General features: G+C 49.7%; 1 protein-coding gene across 1 annotated transcript in view; it reads right to left on the bottom strand.

The window, feature by feature from the left end:
- Positions 1–15,353, bottom strand: part of ADAMTS14 (ADAM metallopeptidase with thrombospondin type 1 motif, 14) — a 40,891-nt gene that overhangs the window by 10,937 nt on the left and 14,601 nt on the right. Inside the window, exons 6-9 of the mRNA XM_009325973.1 lie at positions 7,733–7,816; positions 5,919–6,066; positions 799–904; positions 482–625 (exon numbers count right to left, since the gene is read on the bottom strand). Of these exons, the coding sequence (XP_009324248.1) occupies positions 482–625; positions 799–904; positions 5,919–6,066; positions 7,733–7,816 (482 nt within the window). The remainder of the gene's footprint in view (positions 1–481; positions 626–798; positions 905–5,918; positions 6,067–7,732; positions 7,817–15,353) is intronic.

Below are 15,353 nucleotides of genomic sequence, written 5' to 3'. Positions count from 1 at the left end.
CTGTGGGGGTCCCCCCCCCCGCCCCCTGTTTCCCTGCCACTCTTCTTGGCCCCAATGCACAGAAAGCTGCTGGCCTGTTTCTATACCTTTTTTTTTTATGCAGCGCACAACAATTACACAGCCTAAAGGATAAACCACACAGGCTGCCCAAAGCGAATGGCAAAAATAGATGAGATCTGGATCTGCGCTCCACCAGCAGAGATCTACAAACTATTGCTCTGTTGACATCTCCAGCTTTTATCAGGCTCCTGTTTGCCTCCAGCCTCCACAGCCCAAAACCAATTCAGACTTGTGCAAGGAACCAAAGCTGTTAGTAGAAGAAAAAGGGAAAATAACCTCCCAAAGACCTGTTTTTGCTACTCTTGCCAAAACAAGCAATCCCAATGGGGACCTGTCCACCACTTGCTTCACTCAGGAGCTGCTGAGTACAAAATGCAGGCAGTCACAGCATCCGAAGGGAGAACATCCCCTCCTGACTTACTGAATGTAGCGGTTGAGCTCCTGCTTGCTGCAGCGGGACCAGTGGTAGCGGTGGAAGGCGGCCTGGACCAGCGGTGCCATGATGCTCCCCATGCTGGTCTCGTCGGCACAGCGGTTGCCCTGGCCATCGTGCTCCATGCCTAACCTGGTGGAAAAAGCCGGTGTAAAGTCAGGTTCCCGGGGGATTTACACCAGCCCATTCATGCCACGGTGGTACGCATGCCTGCGCCAGCAGAAAGTCCCTTTTGCAAAGAAAGGGGCACCACCATGCTTGTCCCCCCACCGAAGGGGACGGCCAGCTGTGTCCCTGTGACTTACACATGGCCGGTCTCATGGGCGACGACAAATGCAGAGGAGAAGCCATCTTCGTGGTTGAGGGTGCAGCTGCGGAGTGGGTGGCACATGCCCGTCACCGGCGCATAGCCTGGGGCAACAGAGAAGGGAAGGAGAGAGGAAGAGAGGAGAGAGAAAACCTTTGAGAGAGGGGGGAAAAAATGAAAAATTAAAAAAAAAAAACAAAACAACCCACAGCCTGGCTTCACTGCAACAGGAGGAGAAAACTAAGAGGAAGGTGCTGAAGCGGAGGAGCTGCCCAGATCACTTGGACAGCAGCCCAACGACTTGCTCACCAATACAACCATCCCGGCTGCCAGTGCCAAAAGCAGGCTGAGGTTATGCTGAGGCTTGCCGGCATCTCTCTGCCCTCGTGCCAACTCACCTGGGCCGGCGAGAGGGCAGCCAAGGGACCCATGGGTGCTTTATCGCTGTCAGTGACCACCGCCTCCCAGCCCAGAAATGGCATCCCCCGCATTCTTCTTTATTAAAAAAAATAAAGAAGAAAGGAAGAGAGAGACTAAAAGGCATGAGGTGTCCCCAAGAGCCCTGCCAAAAATACAGCCTTGTTCACCGCAGGCTACAGGGGACCCCTGCCATGCACCCGCGCCTGCCCCCACCCCAGCCCCAGGCACAGGTGCGCCCCCCCCGCCGCCAGACAGAGCCAGGGAGGACCATGCACCTCCCCAGCCCCCAGCCCTCGATCAAGTGCAGTGCAGTGGGGCAGTTGTGGGCAGGGAAGCCTTCCCCCCACCCATTCAGCAATGCATCATCTCGATTTTGGTTTATTTTCCTTTTTTTCTTACATTATTTCTGCCCAATTCAATGAATTCCTTGGCACCTTCTAGAATTTGCTTTCCAAACTTTTTTAATTTTTTTTTTTTTTTTTAAAAGACTGACCCTTTTTGGCATCAAGGGAAAGCAAGTTAGTGAAGGAAGGACTTACAGGTCCAAGAGGCAAAAGCAGGGCAGGACCATGCTGGATAACTCTGCCCTGGGGATAGGGATGCTCGAAGAAGAAAGGTCAGTGAGCCAAGAGGGAGGCTGAGCTGCAGCAGGAGAGGGGTGCTGATGAGCTGAGGGTAGACGCACCCCCCCCCGCCTGCCCTGCTGCACACACCCCAGCCAAAATACAGGGTCCACCGAGCCCATGTGCCACCATCCTTGTAGGACACTTGCTCCACACCAAGCCAGTGACTCATGATTAACTGCCCTGGAAGAGGGTGGAGAGGAAAGACGCGATTGCACTGAGCTTAATTCCCACGCTGAACGAGTGGGTGGGTCCCAGCACCACGCAGCTGGCCAAAGACAAGAGATTAAAGCAAAAAATAAAAGGGTTCCTACAGCTCTGCCCTAAAGTCAACAGGAATTGCCTTTGTGGCCACACTGAGAGGATCAGCTGCCTGATAGGACAAGGGACAGGTTGCTGCTGCACCGCTGGACACCCAGAAGTTACCATCACCCCGGGCATAAGGCAAAACCAAGGGGGTTTGGGGTGAGCATTTCCCTCGATATTTCTATTTATCGGCTAAGCAGAGATTTTCCAGGGTGTCCACCTGCACTGGAACTTCTAAAGGAAACTTCTCTCACCATAATAATTTAATTTTTCAAAACAAGCCCAGACACGAACCTTTGAAGGGCTCACTCACGTGGTATTTTGTGGGAAGCGATGGATGCATTTTTTTCCTCTGCTCCAAGTGAAGGAGAAGTCGGGTGAATCCAAGTTGCTGAGCAAAAAGCCCAAGATTAAATAAACACCCAATTCTCATTACATGCAGAGAAAGTTCACTTCTGCCTGCAAAGCACCATGTAACCTCAGAGAAACCCCCACAACCTCAAGGATCTCTTCAAAGCAGCCTGCTTCAATAAATACACTCAGTGTTCCGTTTAATGGGGGAAGTGTTTCTTTTTCATCTTCCCCACATTCAAGTGGGCAACAAGACTTACTCCAGCGAACAAATAAACTAAAACACCTCAAGAAAGAGAGCAGAGAAATGACATGCTCAATGAGCACTGCAGTCAGAAGGAAAGCAAAAGGTAACAGGTCAAACTAAGAGCTTGAGAGAGAATCAGATAATTGGGTTTAACCATACAGTAATGAGTCAAATCCTGGAAAAATCATTTTAAAAGGTTTTTTTTTCCCCCCCATGAAACCTTCCACAAGAAAGAGTAAAGATGTGGAAAGTTTTTTGTACAAGGAGAGAGCAAATATATTTTGTCTAGGATGAAAATGGGACAAATTCCCATTTCCCACAACCAAAGAGGCTCTGGATGTCTGGATGGGAGATGGGACAAAGGAATATGAAAAGGTGGATGCTCAGGAAGGCAGACACTGACCTCTCACAATTAAGACCCCAGTGAGAACTGGAAGAAGCATAAAGGGTTCTCCATGGGAGAACAATGGCAAGAAGTAACTACCTGGAAAATACTTAATTGGTAAAGACTAGATTAGCCTGCAAATGCTTACCAGACACACACATAGGAAAAGCAGCATGTCCTCACAGTACCAGCAAGACACCAGCCAGTCTCTTGCTTCCTCCAAATGCACTTTATTCTTCTTTATGGACATTTCCTACCTGGTTTCAGCCTCTCCGACCTTCTACATGGACCACCAGCCTGCCCAAAGGCCAACTGTGGGTGATTACAGGGCAACAAATTAAATCTAAGCAAAAGCATCCCTCAGCCTGGGCCAGAAAGCTCTCCGTGCCCGCCCACTGCAGAGGGACATGGCACTCTCTTCTGGTTTAGACGGGGCTTCAGTAGCAGCAATTAATAATTTACAACCCATCTGTCCACCCCCAAGAGGCATTTCTCTTTGAAGGGCAAGGGTTTATTTTAAACTCACGTACGAGGGCAGTGCAGCTCAGCTGTCCCTCCTGGCCCTTTCCCTTCACACCTTCCAGCTTCCCTTGATTCCCAAAGCAACAATTGCATCAGCTTTCCAAAATTTCTCCGTGTTGGCCATGACTGCTCCCATCCCCATCAAGAGATGCCACGAGCAGGGCTGTTGCCAGCACCAAGAAGTTTTTGTAAACCTCCTTAAGGCTCAGCTTGGACCTGCAGCAGAGAAGAGCTACGCTGCAAGACCTCAATGCTTTGCAAGGACTTGCATCCAGCTTAACCAGCGCCGCAACAGACCAGACACTGGTCTGGTTTACTGGCCAAGGGGAGGTGATACGACACAGGGACAGGTATGAGCTGTGTCTGGTGGGGATGTGGTGATGGAGCACGGTTGGCTCGCTGGCATGGAAATAGCCTGGGCTAAGAAGACACGCAGGTTAACGAGTCAGATTCAGCCCCGCCTCTGTTGCTTATTGGGCACACAACTGTAAGGAGTGACGAGGCATCAAGCTAAGCACAGGCTTGACAGTTAGGCTCCATTCCCAGGTCCCTGTGACTTGGAGGACTTCATCCTCAAAGCCTGCCTTTCTCCTGGCTTGTTGATTTAGGCTGTAGGGTCTTTGGAGTAGGACCACCTCTGCCTTCAGCTCAGTTTCAGGGTACATATGAGCAGGGCAGATGCTTCCCAACTGGCACATACACCCTACAGCAGTGGCTAAAGAAGCCAGCAGGTATTTGCCATCACCTTAGCAAGCCGCTTAGGTACCACCAGTGAACATATGCCATGAGCAAGTATTGGAGGTGCCGCGGTCTGGTCCTTCATTGCATATAGCCCTGAGCTGAAAAGGGATGATATGGAGCTAAAAGGACATCGTTTTGAGAAAAAGAGGCAAGAGTAAGCAAAGTGTTACTATTCCAGCAGCCCAACAAGAGGGCAGTTCCTGATGGGTGAGGAGCACCCACAACTTGTGCCATGCAACACAGCCAGGCAAGGACACAGCAGCCATGGGAACTTCTGCAGAAAGCAAATGTCCGTCCCGGAGACATATGAAAAACAGGGAGCCAGATCCGCAGGGAAAAGGGGAAGGAGCTGGAATGAGCATCCCTAGAGCAGGGCTACTGAATCGATCTCATGACTCCTTCACACCAAGGGGGAGTCCGGCCAGTCTCCCCCTTCTGCCGACATGCCAAAAAAGGTCCTCTCACCAATGCCTTTGGACACAGTCACTTTGCCAGGAAGGGTCTAGAAAAATGAAACAAAACCTGGTATTTCACCCACACTGCCGCATGACTCTGGAGGAGGTGCCCAAGGCAGGTCAATGGCTCAGCAGGGAGGCTGTTGGCACAACCCAAGCTCTGCTCTTTGATGGCCAACAGCATGTTCAAGAGGGCTTCCAGCTGGATGTCTCCCTGCTGCAGGGAGAACCTTTTCAGGGAGGTAATCGAGACGAGGACAGGACTTTCTCCATCTCTCTTTCCTCCCATGCACACCAGAAGGACTTGTGCTACAAATCAGTGTGACATTACCAGCACGTTCATGGCGTCAAAGGGAGCCTCCTGATGGGAAATTCAGACCTTGCCACCAGTGTGGGAAGGGGGAGGTGGCAATTTGGAGGCAGTGGGCTCAGGAGAACTGGGAGAAGTCACTTCTCATGATGCCACCAAAGCATCTGCTTTTCTAATGGAGCTGTGAAATGCCAGAAGCTTTTCCTGCTAATTTTTTTAATTTTTTGCCTAGGTCTCTAACTTCTCAGACCATGTCAGCACAGCCTCTGCACCAAGAGCTGCACCAAGACTATTACCATCGCTCCTTCCGACCTCCTCTTTGACCCAGGGTTTACTCAACGCTCCCATGTCCAGTCCTAAGAGGGCCAAGAAACCAACCCATGTAAAACCAGGTTTTAAAGGTCCTCCAGGGGACAGAAAGGACTGACTGGCCCCATGAAACTCCCTGTGGTATTCCATCTTTTTTATGTTATTTTTAAACTGTTTAGGGCACTTTGGGACAAGAGGAGGATTGGTGCATGAAACCAAAGTAAGGGCAGAATGAATAAAGATGATCTTTCTATCCGTTCAGGTTGATGCTCTGGATTAATTCTGTCTTTTTTCTACTTCACATTAAAAAAATACCAATTTTTATAACCTTTTTCTGGACCTTACTGGCCAAGAAACAGACTGTGTTTGCAAGAAATCCTCTCCCCTCGCTGGCTTTCCCCCAGCAAACTGCACATACCTGATCGAGATAAATACAGTACCTTGCATACCTGCGGGACCAAAATCTTGCCTGGTGAGGAATACAGCATGGTCATGGTACTCGGCGTGCTCCGGGTCAGAGCGCTGCTGTGAGTGAGCCCAGCGGCAAACCTGCTCCAAGCTCCGAGACGGGTTCCCTCGCTCTATCAGGCTGACTGACTGGGTAAAGAATTAAAAATAAATAAATAGATGGGTAAGTTAGTAGGGGACAAGGAGCCTGCCAAGAGTTTTGGGGTCAGAAAGACTCCTAAGCAGTGCTTCTCCATCATTAGAAGCAACAACATCCTGCTTTGCATCTGCAAAGCATTTGTGCCTTTTTTTATTTAAAAACAGCAAGGAAATAATTCCCACAAACAGATGTGGTCTGGTACAGGAGGGTATATGACCCTCTTCGATCACACAAGTGGTCGGGGCAGCAGTAGGTAAAAGAGGAGAGCAGCTGGGAAACAAAGAGGATTTGGATTCCCAGCTCCTGCATGGGCTCCTCATTGAGACGTCGCAAGATGCTGATGCTCAGCAATGAGCAGAGCAATGCTCCCCTGTAAAACTTGACCCACAGAGACTGAAACCCCAATAGGAAATACGTAGAGGTGTCCAGGACTGTTTTATAGCAGTCACTTTGTCCTTCATCTTTTTTTTTTGTTCAAGATTAGCATTTTGCAAAATTATGCTCTATAAAATAAATGATGCACTATAAAATAAATGATGCTTTCATGCAGGTACCTGCTGAGCTGCAATGGTGGGAAGAAAGGTAAGAAATATTGTCCTTCCACTGGCCCTTAAGTGGAAGCCGTGGAGGTTTTATCCTACAAAGTGCAAGGTGGGAGACAAGAAGCCGCAGGAGGACTCACTCAGGAAGCATCAGACCTAAACAGTGGTGAGCTGAGATCTCGCCCGGATTCAAACATCTGCTCATCCCTGGGTCTCTAGGAGGCACTGGGTTTCTGCCAGCCAGGCAGATTTCTGTAACAAGCAGGGTTTTTTTTCCAAGATCTAGCAGGGCTTATTTGTGGACCACACACACAGACATCACTATGTTGAGTCATTAATACCCTTGCTAGAATGCTTCATGTAGGATAGGGGCTTGCCGCAAAAAGTATAGCAAATCACATTGTTTTAAAGAAAATCTTTTGGCTGCTGCACTCAAATGAGCCTTAAAAAAATAAATGCAACCTGAGAAGCATGAAACCTTCCCATGCTTTTTCTGTCTGTGCCCAGGCCACCCGAGAGCTGCGGGACAGCCAGAGAAGCCTTCCAGGGCTGCTGAGTCAAGGCTGGGATACAGGAGATCCTGGCCTCGGCTTCTCCTCACTAATATCCAGCTGCTACCAATTTGGGAACCCACCTTTGTCCCATCATCTACTGCTGCTCTAGAGCTTCTGAGGAAGCCTCTCGTGGTTTTTCCCACACCCCTGAGCAAGCAGATAAAGGCTGACTGCAGTCATCTGCCGTCTCCCCAAGGACCTCTTTTTGCCCTGGGGCTGGACTGCTACGGGGCTCTCCAGACACCAGCCAGATGATGGTTTAAATTCATCCCTGCTCAGCACAGTTGTCATTTGGGCTTCGATGGCTGACCTGAACGGCCACATTTTTCCAAGCCGGGGCTTACCTGAGTGTGAAATATTATGGTGATGAGACACTAAGCCATGGTGTCGCTGCACACTTGCCAGCCTTGGGAGAAGCCGCAGCTGCCTGCTGCGCCTATATTGCATTTCAGAGACCCTCCTTCCCTCACGGGGCAGGGCTCGAGCCGGGAAAGCGGCCAAAAAGCAGGGGCCAGCCTGAATAGCATCTCCTCCTCTCCACATCTGAGTGCTGTATTTACCTGGCGGTATCCCACCATGATCATCCTGACCAGCACGATATTGATGTGAACGCCCAGGGACTCGTCGTGATAAATTTCATCCACCTGAAGAAGGGAGGGAAATAGAACAGAGAAGTTAAGATCATCCCAGCTCTCAAGCCCTTCCTGTCCTCCACGCTCCTGTGTTCAGCATCCTACTCCGCTTTCCAAGACCGCACAAGACCAGGTGCAAAGATCTCATCTCCCTCCTCCCACCCCCAGCTTTTTTTTTTTTTTTTTTCCCCGTGTTAAAAACCTTAAATGTAAAAAACCCAAGCTGGAATAAGCCAATTTTCCCCAGGATGGGTGGCTCAGATGGTCAATGACATCACCCATCCCATCAAGAGAGCGGAGGAGGGCTGTGTTTCCCATGGAGGCTGCCTCCACCGCCGAGCATCTCGCAATGAGCTATTGCCCCCTTTGGCGTATGAATTCCTCATATGGAAAGACCCTCCCACCCCCAGCTTTTTTTTTTTTATTTTTCCCCTGTGTAAAAACCATGAAGTCAAAAAGCCAAGCTGGAATAAGCCAGATTTCCCCAGGATGGGTGGCTCAGATGGTCAATGACATCACCCATCCCATCAAGAGAGCGGAGGAGGGCTGTGTTTCCCATGGAGGCTGCCTCCACCGCCGAGCATCTCGCAATGAGCTATTGCCCCCTTTGGCGTATGAATTCCTCATATGGAAAGAAACGCTTCGGACTCCAGCATCCTTGCATTTGGTGGAAAGAAAAAATGGCTTTTTGGGGAGAGGCGAGCGATCATATCAAAGCAAGGGCATTACTCAGTTATACTGGTGAGTCAAAGTTGACCTACCACTTCAGAAACCCCAGGAGAAGACAATACAATGAAAAAAGAGGGAGGACTTGTGAGTCAATAAGATATCTATCAACGTCAGCTATTAAAAATGACTTTGCAAAGGAAGTAATGAGCTATAATCTTTTCCTTCTGCGTTTCTAGGATGAATAAACAAATTTTACTCCTAAGTGCTACCAAGAGAAGAAGACATCCAGACGAGAAAGGTCCCTGTGAGCCAAGCGTGGTGACAGCTGGCCACCGAGAGAGGCACTGAGCGAGCAGCCATAAACCCACACAAGTGCAGGAGATCCTGCACCAGCCTTCACCCACCTGCACAGCACGTGTGAAAATACAGCTCAGACAAAAAAAATACTGATTTTTAGAGAAAGGGACTTTCTTATTCCCCAAATGTCTCCAAAATGAACACTGCCACAAATGGGGGTTCAGTGCAGAAGTTGAAGAAGTCAAATTAAAACCATTTTTAATATTGACTAGAATTAATGTTTAAATTAAAATATACTTGTTCAATTTTGTCCAAGAGAGAAATGATTTACCCTGGTTCTAACATCACTTTCCAGACTAGATGAATATTATAAAGCCAGATTTATGGAGCTTTTCTCTTTTTCCCCCCATTCCTTTTTTTTTATAGGCTTAGATTTGAACTCGAGGGTTGGGTGACAACTGCCCCTTCATTGCTGCCCGCATCCAAGTCTGCCATTTTCCAGGCTGCACGAGTTCTTTACAAGCCCCCTGATTTATAGACTGTGCTTCTGTTTGAAATACCCACTCAGGCCATTTTTAAACCCAAAGACCCAGCATTAATGTTTCACCATGACAACTAATACTCCTGTGGAGCATCTCCAAGCTTTGCAGAGAGGTGATGCAGGTCCTGAGCCTGCCATGTCTGGAATGCAGCAAAATTGATTAAAAAAAAAAAAAAAAATCAATAAAAAAATTGCCAGTCCATCCCCATTAATGCATCCCTTTGGATGCACAGGCTGTAAGTCCCGCGGGGAGGTGAGTGGAGTTCCTACCCTCCAATGGCTGAAAGGCAGCAAAATTTGTTAAAAAAAAAAAAAAAAATCAATAAAAAAATTGCCAGTCCATCCCCATTAATGCATCCCTTTGGATGCACAGGCTGTAAGTCCCGCGGGGTCATTGCTTCAGCAGTGTGGAAAGACAATGCCGCACAACCCATCCTCAGCTCACCCCTGCTTATCATGGTTGGGATGCTCCTTCACACTGCACCAGCACCTTTTAAAGGCATTTTGTAAGAATAATGAGAATATGATGGACTTCTTCCAATGCTAACTCTTTTTTTTGGGATATGCGCAGATGGGAGGGAGGTCATGTAGCACTGCAGCTGGGCTCCCGCTTGCAAGCATTACTCATACCTACAGTCCCACTAAAGCACGAAGCATCCATCCCAGCAAGGAGCTGCAACACCCCAGGGGGGTCACACTCAGCCCCACATTTTGGGACGTAGGAGGCTTTGGCATCCCAGAGAAAACGTTAGTGGATCTGAGAAGTCCCACATCAGGAGTATGACCCTTTACAGAAATATTCCAGCCTTAATGCGTGTCATGTGACAGGTAATATAAAAGGGCAAGAAATGGGGGGAGAGAGGGAGAAATGAAAAATATGCTATGGCCCTGAAAAGCCAGAGTGCTGGACCTGGGGGACGGTTCAGGGGAACAAGGGGGAAAACATGTCCATTTCCTTCACTTTCCAAAATCTTTACGCATTTTCCTTCACCACCAGCACTTGTCGGGAGCTGGAGCACCATTAAGCCTCCGCTTCAGTCAGCACCTCAGCATCATCCACCGGCACTCTGCTGCTTTTTCCCCGCTCCCAAGGGCCCCTCGATCCATTTGGATGAACTACGTTCCTGCCTTAGCGACCTCTCCGCCAGCCGGAGCTCCTGGCCAAGCCACTGCCTGACCTGGCCGTGACTCGGAGCATGCAAGGGGGCAGCGCAGACCTCTCCCTTCGCGGCTGCACAGGATATTTTGGCAGGATGCTCAGCAGACCCCACAGGCAGCAGGAAAGGATGCTCTGTGACAGCCTGCCCTGTGGCAGCCCCAGCCAGCAGGAGAAGAGGAGGGTCGCATCACCAGGAGGAAGGACCACGAGCAGAGGAGCTGTCAGGGCAAGAGCTTCGCTCTGTGCCGGCTGACCTACCACACAGCCCTCCTCTCAGCAATGTCTCTTCCTACCAGTGGTGCCTGCAAATAGTCCCCAGGTCTGAGACGAGCTCCATACCCCAAACCGTGCACCCCCACACAACATTAGTTACCCTGGGAGAAAGAAAATATCCTAAATTTGGGAACAGCAATACTTTTCACAGGCTTTGACAACTAAACTCATCAACACCCTCCCAGCACTGCACATCCTTCCTCAGCCTTGCTAAAGAAGCGGCGATGGACAGCAGCAGGACCACGAGCAGCTTAGAAACAGCTCATTAAGGGATTAAGACACAAGAAGCTGTATTACTCCAAGATGGGATTCGATCCCCTAAATCTTCCTTTTAAAGCAGTACTAAATCCCACTCTCCTCCAGCTAGCAGGGACTAGGTACCTCTCCAGCCTCTGAGCCAAAGGGTTATCCCTAGACCCCAGCCCCTGTTTTGTCTAGGGGAGGGCAGCATATAGGCGGGGATCTGCACCTAACAGATACCAGCTCAGCAGCAACCTTTACGGTTAATTCAGAAAGCAGCTGTGGAACCAGACTGCCCAAGGCTACAGACTTCCCTTAACAGCCAGATATAAATAATTGATCGGGGGGGGAATCAGAAGGGCTCGGCGTTTGCTGCCCAGCAGCCTGCCCTGGAGCTAGTTCAAGCTGGCAGAGGGGATGGAAATGGGCCCAGAGAGCAGTTTGCAGGCTTGGCACAACTCCCTCTGCCCTCTGCAGATGCCATTAAGCGAGTCAACGTCTTCAAAGAAAATCCCTCCAGAAAATACCTGCTCAGCAAAGGGCTCTGGTAAAGGGACCCGCCTCCCTGAAGACAGATGGGATAAAGATCTTCTTATCCCTCTCGCCCATATGGTTAGATGCCCGGCCCGTATAATACTGTCACCTGGCAAGAAATGCTCTCCTATTTCATATAAAAGAGGATTTTTTTTCTCCTAAAAAAGACCAGCCCTTAAGGCTAGCTGTCTGTTAAGGGCAAACCAGCAAGAACAACCAGCCCGCAGGACGCCCTGCAGGCAACTCCAAAGCCCCCAGCCCTGCAACGCCAAGGGGATGATACTAAGCTTTACAAAGAATGAAAAGAACATTAAAACCCTGTGCATCCTCTCTGAAATGCTCAATGAATTTGCAAAGTGGATGGGCCCCCCCAGACCCTCGCTGGTGCTGGGAGTGAGCAAGACTGCCTACCTAAATCCCTGCAAGTCTGGCCAGCCCCAAGTCTGCAGCCCCAGACATGAGATCTCGACAGCAAACCGCACTGGCAACGTCTAGACCTTGCCGTTCTTCAGGGAAGGAAAACAAAAGAGAGAGACACGAGAAGAATTTGCCAAACCAGCAGAATAGCTGACATTTCAAAACCCCAGATCACTTACTCAGAACAGCCAAGTCATCTTTAAGCTCCTTTCTTTTATCCCCTCGCTCAATTTCCATGCCGGTGGATTCACCCCAAGCCTGTTTGCTGGGGCTGAGGGGGTAGGAACAGAGGCAAAAATCCCCCTGACCACATTACCAGGCTTGCTACATGCACTTGCATCCCCTGCAGGGATGCACACCACCCTCTGCAAGGGCTGACCCATGTTACCCACATTTTCAATACAGAGGAATGGAGGAAAGGGGAGGTTTGCTCTGCAGAGCAAGACTCTAGATTTTATCACAGCTCTCTACACAACAGGCTATGTTGTCCCAAAAACATAGCAACAAACATGTGAGCCTATATAGGGGGTGGGAAAAAGTGCGTGCATGCATAAGAGAGACATCAGAGGTATTTTTTGTTATTATCAGTTAGCAAGGAGATGGCTCATGAATGACCAAAAAAACCCCATACACCAGAAGGACTATAATTTGCCCATTGTTTTAGACTGGCCTCCCTCCTGAAACGGCACCAAGCTCGGCAAATCAGTGTCTCGAGCAACCCACACTCTGGCTGGGCTTTTCAGATAATCCCAGGTTAAAATTAAAGCCGGAGGTTTGATTTTTTTCCCTAACCCTCTCCTCCGCGGGGTCCCAGTAGCACTCTTTGTCGCTCAGCCCTTGGGAACAATAATTCAGCCGATGTGCCGGAGGGGAGCCGGGCAAGTCCCAGCCTGGAGAGGGCTCTGACTCACAGGGTTTCCCTGGTAACCCGAAACAATGGGAAAACACCAAGTACCTCTGCATCCTTAACCGAATCATGGACAATATCCCACAAAAACCCCAGCAAACCAGTTGACACCAGGGCCAGGATTAACTGAGCCCATAGCTTGGCTTGTCTCCTCCGAGCGGAGCCAGCCCCAGCCTTGAGAGCATCAGGGGTGAGCAGTGGAAAGTCCGGAGGAGAAAACCAAGGAGCCCAACTGAATGACAAGAGGCTGAAAAGCAAAGCAGGACACAAAACATTTCCTCTCCTCTTCCCCTCACGGGGTGCTGGATCCCCTCCTGGTTCCCAGCCCTTCCCCCACCCTTCAGCCCTCGCACACAGCAGTCACTGTGGCTCAGGGACGCTAATTTTGCTTCAATAGCATCGCAATCCCTGCCACAGGCAGCAAGCAAGACAGGGGAACAGCTTCCCCCAGCTGCCACATCACCAAATATTCATCCCAAGAGCCCAGTGTCAGGGAGGGAGCCAGGTTTTGCTAGGGTGGACACAGTGATGTTCGGCTCGGAGTTATGAGATACGCTCAGATGCGCCTTCTCCAGCGTGCACAGCAAGCGATGGCAAAGGATGCGTTTCCCACTCACTTCAACCTGACCCAAAATCCTCATGTAGCCTCCGAGCCAAGAAGGGAACAGCAGGCTGGGAGCTAGCAGGGAAGGCAGCCGTGGGAAGCTAGCCGGGGAAGCTCTTAGGTGCACAAAAGGAGCAGTCATCCTCATGTCTGCTTCCCAGGATGGACACAGCGCCGTTTGATGAAAAGCCTGGCAACCACATTTCTGGCAATGAAATAAGGTTGTGGGTTTTTTTAAAAAAAAAGTTCTCCGTGACAAATCATTTATCACTGAGCTTCAGCGGACACCAGGTTCCTAATAAAAGGGTTTCTGTCTCAGGGAGACCCCCAAGACCCTACCTACATCAGTGCTGTGTTAACCCGAGCCTGTGCAGCACCAGGAAGGGGTACGTGTCCCACCTCCCCCTCAGCACCCAACGGGGACCCAGAAAGGCCAGGAAAGTTTTTGATGAACTTCCAAGCTCATTGCCCCTTTCCTTGGGACATATCTTGACAGGAAAACTCCTGGAGGCTTTCTCAGCTGGCTCCCATGCAGCATCTCCCCAGCGTACTCCAGCCGGAGCTCCCAGCTCATTAAGTCCTTTCCTCGTTAGAGGGCTGGCCAAGCCTCTCCTCCTTCCCCTTGCCTCCAACTAATGGGATTAATGTTCATCTGTGTGGTCCCAGCACGCTCCTCCCCGCCAACCCCCGGCACCCTCCTCTCTCTCCCCTCTGCCATCCAGGCCAGAAAGCATTTTTTTTTCTGCTGAATTGGGTATTTTAAGGCAATCTGAGCCGGTAAGGAAACGAGGCGGCGCCAAGGGAAAAGGAGGCGGACGGAGGTCATGGCAAAGCTGGAAAGAAAACACACTAAAAAACAGAAAGAAAGAAGGGGAAGGGGGTGGGGGAAGAATGTATAGAAGGAAATAATACTTGGGGAAGTATTTGTTGCATGCATTATCCTGTTTTTTTCCCCCCTTTTACTGATGCTGCTTTCTTCCCCCCTTTATTTAATTCATTAAAGTCTCCAGTGCCGCCTTTATTTGAATAGACAGCGGTCCTCCCTTCTCCCAGCCCAGCATCCCACGCATTCACTCCCTGAAAAGTCCTGCCTGCGGGGTATAAACCATGAAATGCGCCTGAAAACCAACCTTTTGATTAGAGCTGACAATCCCCAGACGCTCAAACCCTCCGTCCCCCTGGATCGGAAAGGAAAAATGACATCATCTCCGACCCCCGTAACGTGGGAAGAGCCCCGGGTCAGAACCGGGAACCCTGCGGCTTCTCCCTTGCAGAAGGTTTTAATAAGCAAAGGGGAGAAACTTTCAGAGATTGAATTCAAGCGATGCTGAGAGCATCCTACCACAAGCATCAGGATAACGCACCGGAGAATAAAACGTTGCAATGAAGGCATTTGCTTTTTAAAACCAACATCTTCTCTATTTGGGACTGGCCACGTTATGCTTTGCCTCTAATCCCGCAAATCCTTACCCGTTATGTTGATAATTTCCCCTTCGTTACTGGCCATATGGCTCTGAGCCTGCCTGCCAGGACAGAAATAATGCCCAAACCAACAAACAAGCAAGCAACCAAAAGCAAAAGTGTCTTTATAGCTCGGTTGTTTCTGAGCTGGTTGTGCCTTTTGAACACTTTCCATCACCATGGAAAAGAGTACTTATATGAAAATAAATAAATAGAGGCGAGGATAAAGCATGGAAAACAAAACAAAAACGGGAGAGCGCACGAAAGAGATCTTTGAACATGGACCCTATTTGCAAACATTCAGGTGCCGGCGGAGCAAACCTCCCACAAGATGACTAGCTGCGTAAATATTGATCCTTCCACATCTCTCAGGGCTTGGGGAATATGTACATTTTTATCTTAAAAAGGAAAGAAAAGCAGGGGAGGGAATCAGGACAGGCGGCCCGG

The sequence above is a fragment of the Pygoscelis adeliae genome, unplaced genomic scaffold (assembly GCF_000699105.1).
Source record: "Pygoscelis adeliae isolate BGI_AS28 unplaced genomic scaffold, ASM69910v1 Scaffold4, whole genome shotgun sequence".
In the NCBI taxonomy this organism is placed as follows: Eukaryota; Metazoa; Chordata; class Aves; order Sphenisciformes; family Spheniscidae; genus Pygoscelis; species Pygoscelis adeliae.
Note: the sequence above shows the minus strand (reverse complement) of the source record. Positions and strands in the feature narration are given on the sequence as shown.